Here is a 17,436-nt window from a genome sequence, read left to right on the forward strand (position 1 = left end):
TAAGCTAGGTTTCTTTCTGACTGTGACAAAAGAAGAAAGGTCAAACGATCAATTAAGTCATCCGGATCTATCCTCAGGGAACCAAGAATGTATGCATAATCAGACAGTGCTAGCTCAGAGCCGGGCTGCTAACGTAGGAGTACACACTACAAGATAATCAGGCTGGTTTTAGGCCTGATTCCCGCCTTCTGATAAAAGTCAGCAAAGGCCAGATTATCCTCAAGGTTATCTTGCCAGATTGTCTTGTGGTTTGAGAGTCATTTTCCTTCCCAGCATCTATCCACCTCCTCTACAGATATAATGTCATATTTTTGGGCCTTGAACCAGGAAGCTGGTCTGGATTTTGTAAAGTCCCATAACTGTTAGTCATCCCTCTGTAACGCTCACATCATACACTCAGAGGGGGCCGGGTCTCAGATGGTTTTGAACCACAGTAATAGATCTTTGTTGCCTCATAGCTGAAGAATCTGATGTAATGCACACGTCCGTTCTCCACCCTCGATAATAAGTGATTAAACACACGAGGGTTCATAGAGCAGCCTGATATATAAGAAGTATGAACATATGAGGGTCTGTGTTAAAGCTACAGTACATCTTTCTGTCTTGAATTTGGTCTAAGCTTATTTTAAATTCCTGTCTCTCTCTGTTTCTCTCTCCAGAAGGGCTTCACTCCTTTACATGTGGCTGCAAAGTACGGCAAGATCGAGGTCGCCAACCTGCTGCTGCAGAAGAACGCTCCATCTGATGCTGCGGGGAAGGTACGCCTGTTTAAGCACTGATGTGTTAAAGAATGATGCTGAACAAGGGACAAAAAGAAAGTGTGTGTACGTGCTGAAATAAAGCTCTGCAGCCTGTTGGACCAGCTGTCCACATTTTACCTAGTTATAACAAAAATGAGCACGAAGCTGCTGCACCATGGAGTTACAGCATGGCCCCAATTTTAAAAGGACATCATAAAAAGCCACATAATTATAATCCCTGATGGTAAAACAGTTGTTTTTCTCCCATTTGACATCATTTATGATTAAATGAATGCCCATTTTGCAACACAGTGATCCAGTTTAGACCTCCTTTGTTATATGCAATATTTCAATATCCATCATTTTTACTTCAATATGCTTTGATTACAAGTGGGTCATGCTGTCCAGAGAGCTAATGCAGACAGAAAACATGAGGATGGCACTCTGCTTTTTGATTATTGGATGGCTGCTTGCTTGCAGTATGTCTTTATGTCAAAACTATGAAGGCTTTGCACCAAAACATCATGGTTTAACACATTCTAGTTGCACATTTAGCTCCAAATGGGCTCAAAGATACAAAGCCTCTAGTGCTAACTTATCAATAGATGTTTGTATTTTTCCAACGTCAAAACTAGGCTTGGGTACTGAAAACCAGTTCCATTTTGGAACCAGATCAAAATTTCTCAGATTCGTGGATTTCATAAGGAACGGGTTTTTTTGGTTCCGCTATTATGTTCCCTAGCAGTGACTTAAATCTTTCAGGATTTCACCTTAGTAAGAATTCTCTAGAGAAAGTGGAAGTAGAGTTGCGAGCAGAGGATCATGACGGACAGCAACTAACGATCCATAGTTTGGCTAAGCTTCATTATAATGAAGCTGACACAGCACTAGGAGGAAGCATGTCTATTAGGACACTTACTTCAACATGGGCTGAAATCTGTGATGTGCTGCGGTCTCATGTTCATAAAAACGAAGAAAAATCCATGTCACGGTTGACTGTTCACTTTGAGAGCCTAAATGTCCAAACAACAAAGGCAGGCTAACTTTTATTCAGGTGGTATTTATTATTTTATTACTCTCCAAAAATAATCAGAATCAGGAATCAATAAAATTGAAATGGTACCCAACCCTAGTCCAAACACAACAAAGCTATCCTTAGACATTTTACTCAAAGAGCAAGTCTTCATCCTACTCTTGGTTGTGTTATTTAAAGAGACCCAGCATGTATCCACCAATGAGAAGGCACTTTGGAGCATTAGTTATGACCCTGGCTCAAGGGAAGCAACAAAGAAGAGTCGTAAGATCTTCAATAAGCAAATAAAGTTTTACTGCAAAGTAACATTAACATACAAATGGTAAAGAAAGAGGAGGGATGGCTGCTGATCCTAGCTACACTGTGGGAGAGAGTGGGCGGAGCTTGATGCAGGCTTTTGTTGCCAGTAAACAGGTTCCAGTGAGCAGGAGCTGAGCAGGTATGGAGGTCAGAGGTTGCCTCAAGGGGGAAGAAAGACAAATCAGTTTTGCACATGAAGTGGTGAACAGCCATCTGGTTGGAAAGTGGAGACCAGAACCAGAACCCTGGTGTAGCTCACACAAGTTCACATTGTCACATAAGCTGCCCACGTTGGTTTTGCAGCTTCACTGTTTCTTTTTATCACTTCTGCTTATACTGCACTTAACTGTTTGTATAACAACACCTTACAATGTCCATATATGTGTGTGTGTGTGTGTGTGTTCAGAGTGGACTAACTCCACTGCATGTGGCAGCTCACTATGATAACCAGAAGGTGGCGCTGCTCTTGCTCAATCAGGGAGCCTCACCGCATGCTGCTGCAAAGGTAAGAGTCAGTCAGAGTTTGCTTATGTAGAAGGTTTCTGGATGTATAAATCTCTCTCTCTCTCCCTCTCTCTCTCACACTCTCTCTACCTCTATGCATCTCTCTCTCTGACACACACACAGTCTCTATGCATCTCTCTCTCTGACACACACTCTCTATGCATCTCTCTCTCTGACCTACTTTCAGTCGTCCACATTGTGAGCAGAGATGAGCACAGCATTGTAATTGGCTGGTTTAATGCCCCCTCCACTCTAACAGCGTATATCCAGAAAAGCTGACACTGAAATTAGCCAGGCCCTAATTAGTTCTGTTCCCTGATAGATTATTGAATATGTGAAAATGGTTTTCTCGGGCATTAAGACCGGTCTTACAGGATTTTTTTGAAAACATCTTAAGCTCCAGGATACAAAATGTAAATCTATAAGTGAGTTAATTGCTCCCGTGAACGAACGAACAGGACAGACAGACCAGCTGTTATGAGAAGATGAATGTTAAACACGAGACCTCACACCTCAACACCTCAATCAATGCATTAACAGGAGAGACGTACAGTAGGACCTCTCTCTCAGGAGCAGGAGTCAGGTGCTGCAGGCTGTCAGGCAGAGAGAGATGAGAGATCGTCTCACTCATTGCCGATGGTGATCTTGCACAGACAAAAAACAAACATGAAAAACATTCTTGAATATTCTTGGACGGCCCACCCAGACATCGTCTGTGTGTGGGAAACACTGCATGTCGATGTTAAATAAACAGTATTTTATAAGATTTATTTTCCCATGTACAAACTAAATTATTTATAACTATAATACCTTTTTAATTTTCTGAATTAGTCTGCCATTTTTGGAGGTATGCTTATTATTTTCTTGTTAGAAGCTGGCTGAGATTATAAACCTCATTCACATGTGTCTACTCTAATTATTAAAGCACAGACAGTTAGTGTAGCTTAGTATAAAGATTGAAATCAGAGGGTGACAGAAGTTTGTGTTTATGCAGGGAGTGATAGGCTGGATTAATTATTTCATCAATCAGAGTTACTTTATTATATTTGAAGTCTTGTTATGTGATGTTGCTAAAGAAAAACAGGACGATTTATCACATGAGTTCTCCCTGCCACAAATAATCCTGTCCCTTTAAAACTGGAACTTGTTATTTTTCGCTGATTCATAAAATGTTAATTTAGTGAGCCTCAAAGGTGCTACTTGGAGCTTTTGCTTCTATTTGGACATGTCCAGGCAAGCTGTCTCCCCCTGTTTCCAGTGTTTATTTTAAGCTAGGCCAAGCTAACTGTCTCATAAGCTTCATTTGTAGCACACAATTGTGAGTTATTCAATTTGTGTTGGAATCCCCGTTAAAAAAAGCACATTTATTTACCAAATATCATAAAAACAGACTTTTGATGATGTTGATAGTTCAGTTACCCTTAGAGTTATAAAGTGATGATGTTGAGTTACATTGAAATATTCTGTATTTGTATTATATTGATAGAAAAGGCGTCAACATTGAAATACTAATTTCTGTGCACAGAACGGCTACACTCCGCTCCACATTGCGGCGAAGAAGAACCAGATGGAGATCACCACCACGTTGCTGGAGTACGGAGCCTCCACGAACACCGTGACACGACAGGGGATCACTCCCCTGCACCTCGCCTCTCAGGAGGGAAACGTGGACATCGTGACGCTGCTGCTGGCTCGAGACGCTCCCATAAACATGGGTAACAAGGTACAAGATCAGTGTGAACAAGCCCCCTCTGCTTCAGATACACAGTTTATGGTACCAGACGGTCATGCTTTAAATAACACTTATAATTCTCTCAAATACTTCTGTTGGCTTTTGTGTTAGATACTAGAACCAGTATGTCAATTTATGTCCACAATACAAAGATGCATGAAGTTAAATTTAGTTATATCTGGATTGAATCAAACTGTTTTCAACACCTTTGTATCTCTCTTACTAGTGATGTCTGCACATCTATCTTTGTGTTACTTTGTCTGTCTGTCTGTGTATTTAAAGTCTCTCTGTCTGTTTGTTCTCAGTCTGGTCTGACTCCGCTCCATCTGGCTGCACAGGAGGACAAAGTCAACGTCGCTGAGGTCTTAGTAAACCAGGGAGCCACAATAGACCCTGAGACCAAGGTAACACTGCTAACATTTAACATTGTTGCTTAAAGCTCCAGTGGAGAGTTTTTAGCTGGTTATGAATCAGACTGTAATGAAAACATAGGTCTATTTTATATCTGACAAAACAAACGAGACCATCAGTGACAAGACTGATGATGTCTGTATTGTAGTTATTGATTTCTAAAACAGCTGTGGGGGGTAGGTGACGTTAAAGTGATGAGTTGCACGCCTTTATTTACATTTTCTACAGCTAAAATTCTCAATAAGTGTTTAATTTAACTCATCAGGAAGCAGGATGAGTGGAAAAACACATCTTACTACTTTTTCTTCAGGTGTTGCCAAAATCAATGCAAAGTGAAAGTTACTAAGTGTAGCTTTAAGCTGTTTATCACACAAAATTAAAGAAAGATACTGACTCTTTCAGCTGCTCCAGCTTTTATGTGAGGATTTGCATTTTTTCTTTTTGTACCAACGTAGATTGAATATATTTTGGTTTGGCACCATTAATTCAACAAAACAAGCAACCTGAGTCATCGACCTTGGGGATTTGGTTGCGGTGTTTACCAGCAGCAAAGTGTCTGCTTGTGTGACATAGCTCTTGTCGTGTTATTCTCAAGAGACAGCAAGGAACAGAGTACAGTAAATATGAAGTTAGGTGACAAAAGATGTAAAAATGTTCAAATGCAGCTGAGAGGAAACTGTTTAAATAGGGTGAAAGCAACAAAATGAATAAAAGGGAGCAAATGAAACAGAGAAATAAAAGCAGTGTTGAGAAATATCAAAAAGAGATGAATAGGCGATATCACCCCTGATTGGATCATCCTCTCTTCGCTAACCACATTTTCAAATGGTTTTCTGTATCATCAGCTGGGGTACACTCCTCTCCATGTGGCCTGTCATTACGGCAACGTGAAGATGGTTAACTTCCTGCTGAAGAATCAGGCGAAGGTCAACGCTAAAACGAAGGTAACTATCAGCTATGTGTTGAATTAACCTTCAGTTCTTTGTGTATTTTGCATATTTTCAGATAGGGATGTTAAAGCTGCTGATTTTATGTCAGTGTGTGCAGCATGTGTGTTTTTTTTAACTCTCACCTCTTTCTGCAGAACGGTTACACACCCCTCCATCAGGCTGCACAGCAGGGACACACACACATCATCAACCTGCTGCTACACCATGGAGCGTCGCCCAATGAACTCACTAATGTTAGTACACACAAAACCACAACTTAGCAGTAGTTTTAATTTCCAATCCTATCACATATTTCATTCATGTTGGTTTTTTCCTCCCTCAGAACGGGAACAGTGCTCTGTCGATCGCGAGGAGGCTCGGCTACATCTCTGTAGTCGACACTCTCAAAGTGGTCACGGAGGAAACTCTCACCACTCAGGTGCGTGTGTGTTTTCCGGGAGTGAGTGTACAGGAACACATTATGTAAAGGACTGTTAAAGTCATCATCAGCACCTTTTTAAGAGCATATATCTCTGTGTGTTTGACAGACTGTGATCGAGAAGCACAAGATGAACGTCCCAGAGACGATGAACGAGGTGTTAGACATGTCCGATGATGAAGGTAAGGCTTCACGTTACATCATCGTACAAACAGTTCTCTTTACATAACCTCACCTCTCTGACTACTTCCTCAGGAGACAGCCAGAAGCTTAAAAATGTTGTCAAGGTGTAGTCATATTTTGCCTTCAGGTTTGAACTGACCATATTCTCATTAATAGAAAGATGAGTTTTATAACTGCAGATGACTTTCAGGTCATTTCCTGTGATGTCCTCCTCAGCGTGGGATGCTAAATGATGTTATAATGTATTCTGCTGTACTCCAGGTTGTCCCTGGTCTAAATTTAGTTATACAGTCATTGCTGCCAGATTTGTCATCAACAGAAAAGACCATAAACAGCAGAAGTCCTGAGGGAAATCTGACATTTTTCAAAATAAAACTACACACTGGATACCCTGCTAGCCAAATCAGAAAATAGCTAACGTTAGCATCCAGCCACTTGCAAAGCAAAACTATCATTAGCAAGAAAGTGGCTGAAAGCTAATAACCATTTAGAAGTTTGGCTTCAATTTGTTGTTACGGTATTTTAGCTTGGCACAAATGTTAGCTAATGTAGCAAGGTAATGTTTGCTAGTAAATGGTAGCATTAGCTGCTATCCAAAGGTAGTTGAAGGTAAAAGAAGTCAGTAAAATAACATAATGTTAGCTTGGAAATACTTGCTAGTTAACAGTCTTGCTAACCAATGTAATATTAGCCTACATTGGGTTAGCTTGGACGAACTTGTATGCTTTTAGTTAGCTAGCCGTTGTCTAAACGTAGCTGAAGGTAATAAGTTTCATAGCACAGACAAATGACTCATTAAGGCCTGTGGAGGGCAGTAATGCGTGTCTCATCTGCCTGAAATTAAAAATAGAAGAAGAAGAAAGTTTCATAGCTAACCTAAAATAATATTGGCTTTGAGTTACTAGCTAGTAAACAGCCTTGCTAGCTAAAACAAAGTTAGCCTGCTCTACACTGAGTCAATCAGGAAGTACTTGAATGCTATTAGCTTGCTAGATGTTGTCTAAACGTAACTGCACTTACAAGCAACTCATAAATACCCGTGGAGGGCAGCAATACACCTTGGCTGTGTCCAGTCAGCCGGGAATTAAAGAAGAAGAAGAAAGTCTCAAAGTTAACCTAACATAATGTTGGCTTTGAATTACTAGCTAGTTACCAGTCTTGCTAGCTGATGTAATGTTAGCCTGCTCTACACTGGGTCAATCAGGAAGTACTTGAATGCTATTAGCTGGCTAGCTGTTGTCTAAAGGTAGCTAAAGGACTTTAAATATGTTGTTTTATTTTGAAAAATGGACACCTTTCCCTTCAGATTTTCACAGCTGCTGAACAGGAGATCCAAGTGTTGGTCCTGTTTTTACTGATTAACTCAATTTATGTCATTGTTGCAGAGCTATTAAGGGAGGAAACATGTTCTTTTCAATCAATAACTTAATTCATTTTATTTTATTAATTAAATATTTAGTTACAATCATAATTTTTCGGCCTTTACTTCTAAATTGACTCTTAAATTTATTTTAAAAATCACCTTTTTTCTTGTTTTTAATGATTTCTTTGCCTATCATTTTGCTATAAATATGATTTTTCCACAGTTTCTGTTCCTTTTATTTCCTCTAACCTTCTCCTCCATCCTGATCACACAGTCCATAAAGCCAATGTCCCAGAAATGATCACAGAGGACTATGTATCTGATGTGGAAGAAGGTATTTTTCTGTTTTTAAATCTTATTTTTAACACCCTTTCACTCCTTTTTACTAATCTTTCTCTATTCTTCACATTTCCAATCCTCTTACTTGTTTCCAGTGGCTTTATTTTTACTTCATTATAATAAGAATAGCACCTTAATTAGCATGATAAATATATATTTCCTCTTTACTCTCTCTCATACTGTACATGTGTTGTATGCCACTCTCCACTTCAGCTGCTCTCCACCTCGACTCTCTCACGCTGTGTTTTTGTAAATCCTCCAGGATTTCTTCCTTGCACCAAAATGCAGCAAATATGTCTTCCTCCTGGTTGTCATGCCAACTGTCTGCATATGGCGTTGTGGAGTGTGTAACAGATTTCTTTTCACGCCACGGAGAAGCGGCGCACACACTCGATCCTTTGTCTCCGGGGGCTTGTCAGTGACGCTTCTATTGTAGTTTCACACATTCGGGCCAAAGCAAACATGGTGTCAGCTGCTGTTGGAGTGTGTGTGTGTCTGTGTGTGTGAGTGTGTGTTTGCTTTGTGTATGGTCTCTGGTGAAGCTCAAGAGAGGATGAACTTGAGCTGATTGTCCCGAATGAGATGGAGACTGGGGGAGGAATAAAACGCGGATTGATACGCTGTGATTTCTAAATTAATAGTTTGTTTTATTTTCTCCCGGCTCATATCTGCCCTCTGGTGCTTCGATAAAAAGTCTGCATTGATGGTAAAGAACAGTCAGCTTTTCTTTAAGGTGGTCACATGTTTCAGACGGGGCTTTCTGAAGCTGCTGAGAATCAGCAGGCTGCAGAAATCCACATTTCCTGAACACTTTACTTTCCCTGAGTGGCTGTTTTGTGAAGTATGGACCGATATCTTAAGATTAGCAGGTGTGCCACAGTTTCTGCTTGTGCAAGATAACTTCTGCCTCCATTTATATTTAACAGGATGTGCAGATAGTAGCATAGTTCTCAATATAAGAATGTGGTCTCCACAGAGGGCCAAAACATTAGAGGTGTGTCTCTTAAATCAGGGGTTCCCAAAGTGTGGGTTGGGACTCCCTGGGGGGTCATGAGACACAAATGGGGGGTCGTGAGATGTCTTCCAGAATGTTTTTTTTCTTAATTATCTAAAAATAGTACATTTTACCCATTATAGGAAAAAATATCAACAAAAATAGCAGCTAAACTTGAAATAAAACCTTGAAAATAGAAAATGTAATGAGTTTTCTGCCTTTCTTTGTTGCCAGATGACTCCTAAGTTTAAGTTTAGTGAACAGGTAATTATCAAAAGCATCAGTAGCAGTAGGTTAATTCATAAAGGCACAGGAAACACAGTCACATGTTCATATAGGTAGGCAAAATTCTGCAGACCAGCTAAATGAAGCCACATTATATCACTTTAAGGGACAGTGGGGGTCGCGAGTCTTTGGCACCAATATTTTGGAGGTCGTGGGCTGAGAAGTTTGGGAACCCCTGTCTTAAATGACAGAGTTTTGGCTGAATATTGAGCCATTTAATTCAGAGAATCACACTGACACTATATGATAAAAATGAAGTCGCATTGAAGAAAAATAAGGCAGACAGTGGATGGCAAAACCAAACGCTGTGATAGTATTGTAGGAAGTAGTAGATTGTAGTCCCAGTCTCTCATACTCCTGTTCTGAAAGTAAACAATGGCTGAAGGTGTATTTGTGCTTTGTTTAAACAGAGATGGATGTTGGAAATGTCTGCATCAGCTACTCCTGTAAGTCCAGAAGTCAACGACCTTGCTGTGACTAACTCTAATAACCAGTTTGAAGTGGTGCAGCTAAACTGACGGACTAAACTGTGTGAGGTTTTTTATGCATACCTGTGAGCATGCTTGCTTTAATGCAGGATTTGTTGTTGCAGTCCAGATCTTCGGTAGAGCGTCCGTCTTTCACTCCTGATCTAAAAATACATCAAGTGAAACTCCATGTACACAAACACACACAGTGTCACACACACTCAGATACACACACATACCAGCAGAGTAACGGCAATGATTAACATCTCCAATAACACACACAGCCCATGATCTAAATCAGGATGGACACAAACAGTGTGCAGACGTTCCTGAGCCGCAGAGGGCTTTGCACAGAGTTTTTCCAGAGTTATAAAGTTAATTCATACTCGGTTAGCTTGGATATGACATCTGGATCATAGCTAAGCATAAATATTTACAAGGCAGTGATGTAGAGACCACATGTCAGAGTGTTTTTAAATGATTGGAGTAATAAATAATCTATTTTTAGTGTTTCTGTTGGTCCAGAGAACCGATAAAATGTCTTATTTTTGCATTCCTGTCTTTGTTTTTGACGTCTCAGATTCTGAATATATCGCCGTCTATTAAAAATATTAAAGCAGCACATAGAAGGAGCGTGCTTATTTGCAAAGAGCAGCTTATTAGGATGCTGTAAGATAATTTAAATCAAGTCAAGTCAACTTTATTTATAAATGACATTAAACAACCAATGTTGACCAAAGAGCTTTCCAAGGTAAAGGTACAACACAAATAAACAACACAACATTTTTATATTAAATGGTAAAATCCAGGGAAATCAAGTAACATCTGACTGGATATTAATCTTCTCAACTGAAGGAGAAGGCCAAAGAGAAGAAATAGGTCTTCAACAATGATTTAAAACATTCAACAGTGGGGACCGATCATATTTGAAGTGGGGGCGCTATAGCTAAAGCTCAATCGTCCCTGGTTTTGAGGCGATTAAATCAATCATTCATATTTGGTCTCATGTTGTCAGACTTTTATTTTGAAGAGTATGTTTCCATGTCTTAAAAGCGTATTAACCCACCTGTGCATTTTCACACGTAAATGTATATTTCTGATCATATTTTTGGCTACAGAGACTAAAGAGAAGAATCTCAAACTGACACTCCTGATCCGGGATGTGCTTGTGGTTACATTATCAGCTCAAGGCTCAAAAATGAAATCACTTCTGAAGTCTGAAGCTTTAATTCTGTGAAATCCTGCAACACTGATAATAGACTGATACTAGAAAAAGCAAGCCGTGCAAAGCAACCTCCCATGGATTTAGACAAGATCTCTTTTTAATCAGCTGTGGGAATCAATGGATTTAACCCTGATTTGCATTCAGACTCAGAAGAGATGGATTTCAACTTGCTCGGATTTCCTTTGAAGAACTGCTTTTTGGGGTTTTGAGTCATGGCTTGATTTTGCAGAATTAACAGAAACACTGAAGAATCTAAAATTTGTTTGATATAATTAAGGTTTTGTCTAGTGTGCGGGCTTGCCTTCTTTTCTTTGCTGCTGGTTTTTGATGCCCTGCGCCTTTCACACAATGTGCATACAACTACCATCCTTTAACAACATGTTCTGATGGGCACAATGTGCATACAACTTCCTTTAACACCATGTTCTGATTGGTCGGTTTGAAGACTCCTTCTGCAGCAGCTGTCCCACTCTGTGACTTTAACTTCACTGGAGACCCCACAAGTTATAAGAACACTCTCTTGATGCTAACACCAGTTGTATTATTTTATTATCTGCTGCAAATAAGAGCACAAAGACTAAAAGGAGATGTTTGGGGTCTCTTCTTTGAAAGGAAGCAGAGTTATGAATTCCTCGCCGTCACGTTCCTTCGTCTACATGTAACAAAAACAGAAGCAGTTAAAGATGTGAGTCGACACACAGAAGCAGCTGGAGGAGTCAGCTGAAAGAAAACAGAGAGACACAGAGGATGAAGCGATGCGTGAGCGTACTGACAACAAAGTATTTGTGCTATTTAGTAGATGGAGAGATCAACAGGCTGACAGACAGGTAGAAGACGGAGGAGGGAGAAACATTAACACGAGAATAGACAGTAAACAAATCGATAAACTCAGCTCTTGTTTCTTAACATTATGTATTAGTTTGATATATCCATAATTATCACTATGTTACAAACCTTCTAAATGATCTCCACTTATTATTAGCAAAGAAACGTTCATTAGATGAGCTACGTTCAATCAATCAGTCTTTATTTATATAGCGCCAAATCACAGCAACCGTTATCCTCAGACTCTTTCCAAACAGAGCAGGTCTAGACCGTACTCTATGTTCTATTATCAACAAAGACCCAACATCAAGACAGGAGAAGATCCAGTCCCATCTTACACACAGGACTCAGTCTGATGTCATCTTAATCCACCATGAGCAGAGCACTTTGCAGCATTCAGCAAGTTACAGTGGCAAGGACAAACTTCCTTTAACAGGCAGAAACCTCCAGCAGGACCAGACTCATGTTAGACACACATCTGCTGAGACCGAGTTGGAGAGAGGGATAGAGGGAGATAAAGAGAGAGAGATGTGAGTGTTGAGACGGATAGTAGTAGTTGTAGCAGTTGGGGTCTGGCAAGTCCACAGCAGCAGGAAGTCTTCGGCAGAGATCCAGAGGAACCTACGAGACAAAGGAGCTCAGGGACTCCAGAAAGGTCTATGGTTAGTAACTTTAGTGGGACAGGAGGAAAAGAGAACTTTGCAGCATTTAGCAAGTTACAGTGGCAAGGACAAACTTCCTTTAACAGGCAGAAACCTCCAGCAGGACCAGACTCATGTTAGACAACCAAGTTGGGGTTGGAAAGAGGGATAGAGGGAGATAAAGAGAGAGAGATGATAGTAGTGAGATGGATAGTAGTAGCTGTAGCAGCTGGAGTCTTCATTTTGATATGAAACTTTATGATACCATAACATCCAAAAGCAGACGATACCATATAATATTATGGGCTGAGAATATTTGGACTCTTGAACTACTCTTAATCTGAGTAGAATTATAGATGATTGTGCGACTTAACTTTAGTTGATTTGACTTTTACACCTAAGTAACAAATTAAAAATGACTCCAAACACAAAACAGTGTGAAGAAGTAAACAGTCGCCTTCTGGAGGACCAGAATTCTACCAGCTGTTTCTGTGCAAAGTGAACCATGCCAGATATTATTCAAAATAAATCATCTAAACCTTTGAAATAAAGTTTTTAATACATACCAGAATAATAAACTGAAATAAATAATGAAAGTTGTTGAAGTACTGATACCTGACAACTCTACTGGAGTACAGTAACCGAGTATCTGTCCTGTGTCCTCCCACCTCTGACTGTACGTGCCATTAAGACACTGCAGAGATTGGATGTTAGACAACAGTCACACACCCACTTACTATTTTTGTACTGCAGCTCTAGGTGTCTCTTCTGAAACTCTCTCTCCCTCACACGCACACACACACTGACACACACATGCACACACACTAGATAATCCTGGAGCAGGGTGGGTAGGCGGGAGAAAGCTGATCTGTTTGTGTGAGCGCCGGGCTGTGAAAGAGAGATAGACAGTGTGTGCAGGATAGAGAGAGAGGGAGAGAGAGAGAGAGAGAGAGCGCGACAGGGAGTTGAAAGGAGGTTACAAGTTGGAGGAAAGTTTGGAGTTAAAATCCTGCAAGACAGGACTCGGGGCTGAATGAAGTGCTTTAAAGCAGGAGGTGAGTTTTGTGTGGCTGGAATGAGAAAGGGTCCTGCAGAATGGACTGGAATGTGGCCAGATGGGGTCCGTAAAGTGTGTGTGTGTGTGTTTGGGGAATATGAGTGTGTGAGGGAGAAAGTTTAGGGGGGGAGGGGTGCTGCAGCAGCAGCAGCAGCAGGGGATGAGGGGACAGGAGGGGTGGAGCGCCGGGGTCTCCGGTGCTTTGTGGCTGCTGGAATGCCTTCTTTTTCTTTCTCTTTTTGTATCTCCGCCCGCATGCACTTGTTCCCCCTCTCTCTCTACCCCCTCCTTTTTTTTTTAAACTCCCCCTTCTCTTTTTTCTCTCTTTCAACTCTGCGGTCACCGGTTCATCAGTAGGCTAACATCTACAGTACCTCTGAGGGGAATAACATGCAGCTTTCTCTTCTCCTGCTAGGCTTGTAACGTATGTTTCTGCTCTTTAACAACTTTCTTTACAGCTTGGATGATTTATTTCTGTGATGACATGAACGTCTGCTGTGTTCAGAGTGTTTTTATCAACTTTAACAGACTTTATCTGCCTGTAAATGAATCAATGGACACCCAAACTACATGACATGTGCATTATTGTCTTCTTTAACTGTTACTGCTACGACTAAACTAACCGTACACAGAACAAGTCCCTGAATGCACCACTGTTTGTTGTTGCAAGCTTCACTGCTGAATATTTTGTGTCCACAAAGGACTGAGACAAAAAGCTGACAGTGACAGCAACACTTTTGTTTGTGAGTGTTTGTTGGACCAAAGCTGAGCTGGAAAAAGGCCTCTGGGCTGAAGCTGCATTGATCCGTCTGTTAAAGAGCTAACAGGAACAAGCAATGATTTTAAATCTACATTGTTAAACCATCTTTTTACTCCACTTTCACTCCAGGCAGCTGTCCAACTTTATCCTACCACTGTAAAATTATAATGATCTCAGATAAAGCATGACACGGACCATAAATCAGCAGAGGCGACTTCTCTCATTCATTCTCTGAACACTCAAACACAAGCCCAACGTTTGGTCACTCGCCTCCTTCAAAAGATGGATCAACATCTCACACTTTCTGTCTCTAACTTCTCTCCGGCCCTATGTCTTATGAACCTACAGGTGACGATGCAATGACGGGGGACACAGACAAATACCTGGCCCCCCAGGACCTGCGCGAGCTGGGCGACGACTCACTCCCGCAGGAGGGCTACATGGGCTTCAGCGTTGGTGCTCGGTCACAGAGGTAGGACGCACTAAAACAGAAGGATGATGTAGCATTGTAGTGTCCAATGTAGGATCTACAACACATTTAATTATCTTTGTTTAATGAGTACATGCACACTCTCAGAGCTAGGGTTGCAAATGGGTGGAAAATGTCTGGTAAATTTCCATGGGAAGTTAAGTTAGGGAATTTTGGAAATATTCCAAATTGGAAACTTACCATGGGAATTTATGGGAATTGAGGGTAATTTAATGGAAAGGTATCATATCCAAGCATAAATATTGTTTTGTTATGAGCAGACATCCATCCAAAATAATACAATTAAAACAGATTTATTTGTAAGTAGAACTTTTATCAAGTGTTAAATATTTTATTGAACAATCAATTCTTTCATTGAAGAACAAAAACATGAATATTGAGTTAAATATTACTCATCCCCCCAACCCAACCCATTAAAAAAAAAATTAAAAATGCAATCCCAACAAAGTCCCATTCAAAATGTTAAATGAAAAGAGACCCTCTCCCTCCAAAAAAAGTCCCATTCAACATGCAAATAAAAAAGCATCTTCCCTCAAGCTTCTCAAGCCTCTGTAGGATTCTAGAGATCATCTGTGCATGTGATGGAGGAATGCACAGTGCATGTAGGGGCGTGGTCTCAATAGCCCTGCAGTAAGCAGTGTGTTATGTGCATGTGATTGAGGAATAGCAGAGATATTCAACTGGACTTGCATGAAATCTGGTTGTTTTAGTCAGAATTATGCTTAAATATATTTTCCCCAACTATATTTAAGTTCCCTATTAAGAGCCAACCTTAAATTGAGTAAATTGCTGGTTTATTCCCATGGAAAAATTCCAACTTTGAAAATTCCTGGAATTTTGCAACCCTATTAGGAACATACTGCTATCAGAGATGACAGCACAGTAAAGACAGCCAAAAATGAACTTTGATTGCCTCTGTTACTAGCTGTTATCTCACTTGTTTTCAAGCCTTTACAACCCTGGTAGCTTGGTAGCTAAAAGAGACATCTTCCTTTTTATTTAACTCTTCATTTGTACTCACACTTCAAATATAACAAGAGAGTGCACAAGCAGCACTAAGCATCTGATAGAAACGCTGGTAGCTGATGTGACTGAGTGGTGCTAGCTGGGTGTTTAACCACGTTACAGAGAGTTGTTCAATTTTGCATGACATCTTTTGATTGCAGCTTAAAGGCAAGCTGCTCACGTTTCACTAAAACAAGAAATCCTTTCATAGTTAGAGGAAACTCTTTACCAAAGAAGCATCCGGGTTTATGGACACCGGTCTTTTACTGCATGAGGGGGAAACCTACAACAAGGTCTGCTTTGTTTTTGGTGTTACCACAGATCATGCAGTAAAGTTAATGTGCAATTAGAGGAAGTCATTTTAAAGCTGCTAAGATAAGCGTATGTATCTTCATAATTTCACTTTCATGTAATCTGGTGATGAATTCAGCTGCAGAGCTTCATAAACCTACGTACAGTCAGTTAAAGCATGAGACGTCTCGTGACATCTCATGATCCATAAACAGCTGTTTTCTGCACAGACAGGGTGGTTAAGGAAGAAGAAGTTATCTCCACTTTCTGAGCATTATCTCCTCTAAAATCTTAGAATAATGTCCCTCTGATGTCTTTTAGAATTAACATTACCCGAAACAAGTCTAATATTAGTGAGGCTGTGTGTTACTTTGTCTCTCACAGTTTTCTCCTCACATGTCGGGAGGTCATAGTTCACTTTCTGTGGATGTTGAACTCTTCATTCACGCAGAAATATTGACTCTTGTGCAACTCCCGGCGAGGGAGGGGTTATTGAATATCTGAGGGGTGACACACATGGACAACGTGCCACAGGAAATTAGAAACATGTTCGATTCAGTGGCCTTGAGCACTGGGTGACATCAGCATGCACTGTTTGAGTAGAGGAGTGTGTGTGTGTGAGAGAGAGAGACTGAGGCTCAGCATTGATTCAGCTAATTATTGTTTCCCTGCTGAGATTGGGTTTAAATCACTTCCAGCTCTGTCACATTAGGAATAGATTTATCTTAATGTTAGTTTAAAGAAATGTGTGTTGTTTATTTTCTTTTCCAGGGATGACTTTATAACTCTTTTAACTGGTTTCTGTATTTGAGGATTTGTTGCATCTGTAATACTCTGGAAACATCACAATAAGTTAAAGATGAATGCTGACAGAGCAGTGACTGAAGTATTTTCCATCCAAAAACAACCTTTTTAAGCATTTATTGATTATGTTTTATATTTTACACATATGAATACTACAATAGAGGATTAGGGCCACATTGAGAATAAAAAAAACTCTACAGTTTTGAGAATAAATGTAATATTATGAGAGTAAAGTCAGAATTTTACAAGAAAGAAGTTGTCAGAAAACAAAATTGTACTTAATGAGAATTAATTTAGTAAAAAAAAAAATAATAATCATAATTAATTCATGAGAATTCATTTAGTAAAACAATGAAATTAAATAATTAATGTATGAGAATTAATGTATTAAAAAATACATTAAAATAATTTGTTTATGAGAATTAATTAAGTTAAAAAACAAATACAAATGAATTAATTTATGAGAATTAACTTTTAAATTAACAAGATTAAAATCATAAATGAATGAGAAAAAAAGCTGTACATTTAAAAGACTTAACTTGTAATTAAACAAGATTAAAGTTGTAAATTTGTGATGATTAAGTTGTAATTTTAGGAGGAGGAAGTCATAATTGCCGGT

General features: G+C 39.8%; 1 protein-coding gene across 1 annotated transcript in view; it reads left to right on the plus strand.

Moving 5' to 3' along the window:
- The window catches only part of LOC117830180 (ankyrin-3-like), a 218,131-nt gene that overhangs the window by 145,040 nt on the left and 55,655 nt on the right, over positions 1–17,436 (plus strand). The window contains exons 16-25 of the mRNA XM_034708181.1: positions 660–758; positions 2,480–2,578; positions 4,103–4,300; positions 4,615–4,713; positions 5,566–5,664; positions 5,805–5,903; positions 5,993–6,088; positions 6,198–6,270; positions 7,909–7,968; positions 14,576–14,699. Coding sequence (XP_034564072.1) covers positions 660–758; positions 2,480–2,578; positions 4,103–4,300; positions 4,615–4,713; positions 5,566–5,664; positions 5,805–5,903; positions 5,993–6,088; positions 6,198–6,270; positions 7,909–7,968; positions 14,576–14,699 — 1,046 coding nt within the window. The remainder of the gene's footprint in view (positions 1–659; positions 759–2,479; positions 2,579–4,102; positions 4,301–4,614; positions 4,714–5,565; positions 5,665–5,804; positions 5,904–5,992; positions 6,089–6,197; positions 6,271–7,908; positions 7,969–14,575; positions 14,700–17,436) is intronic.

The sequence above is a fragment of the Notolabrus celidotus genome, chromosome 18 (assembly GCF_009762535.1).
Source record: "Notolabrus celidotus isolate fNotCel1 chromosome 18, fNotCel1.pri, whole genome shotgun sequence".
Lineage (NCBI taxonomy): Eukaryota > Metazoa > Chordata > Actinopteri > Labriformes > Labridae > Notolabrus > Notolabrus celidotus.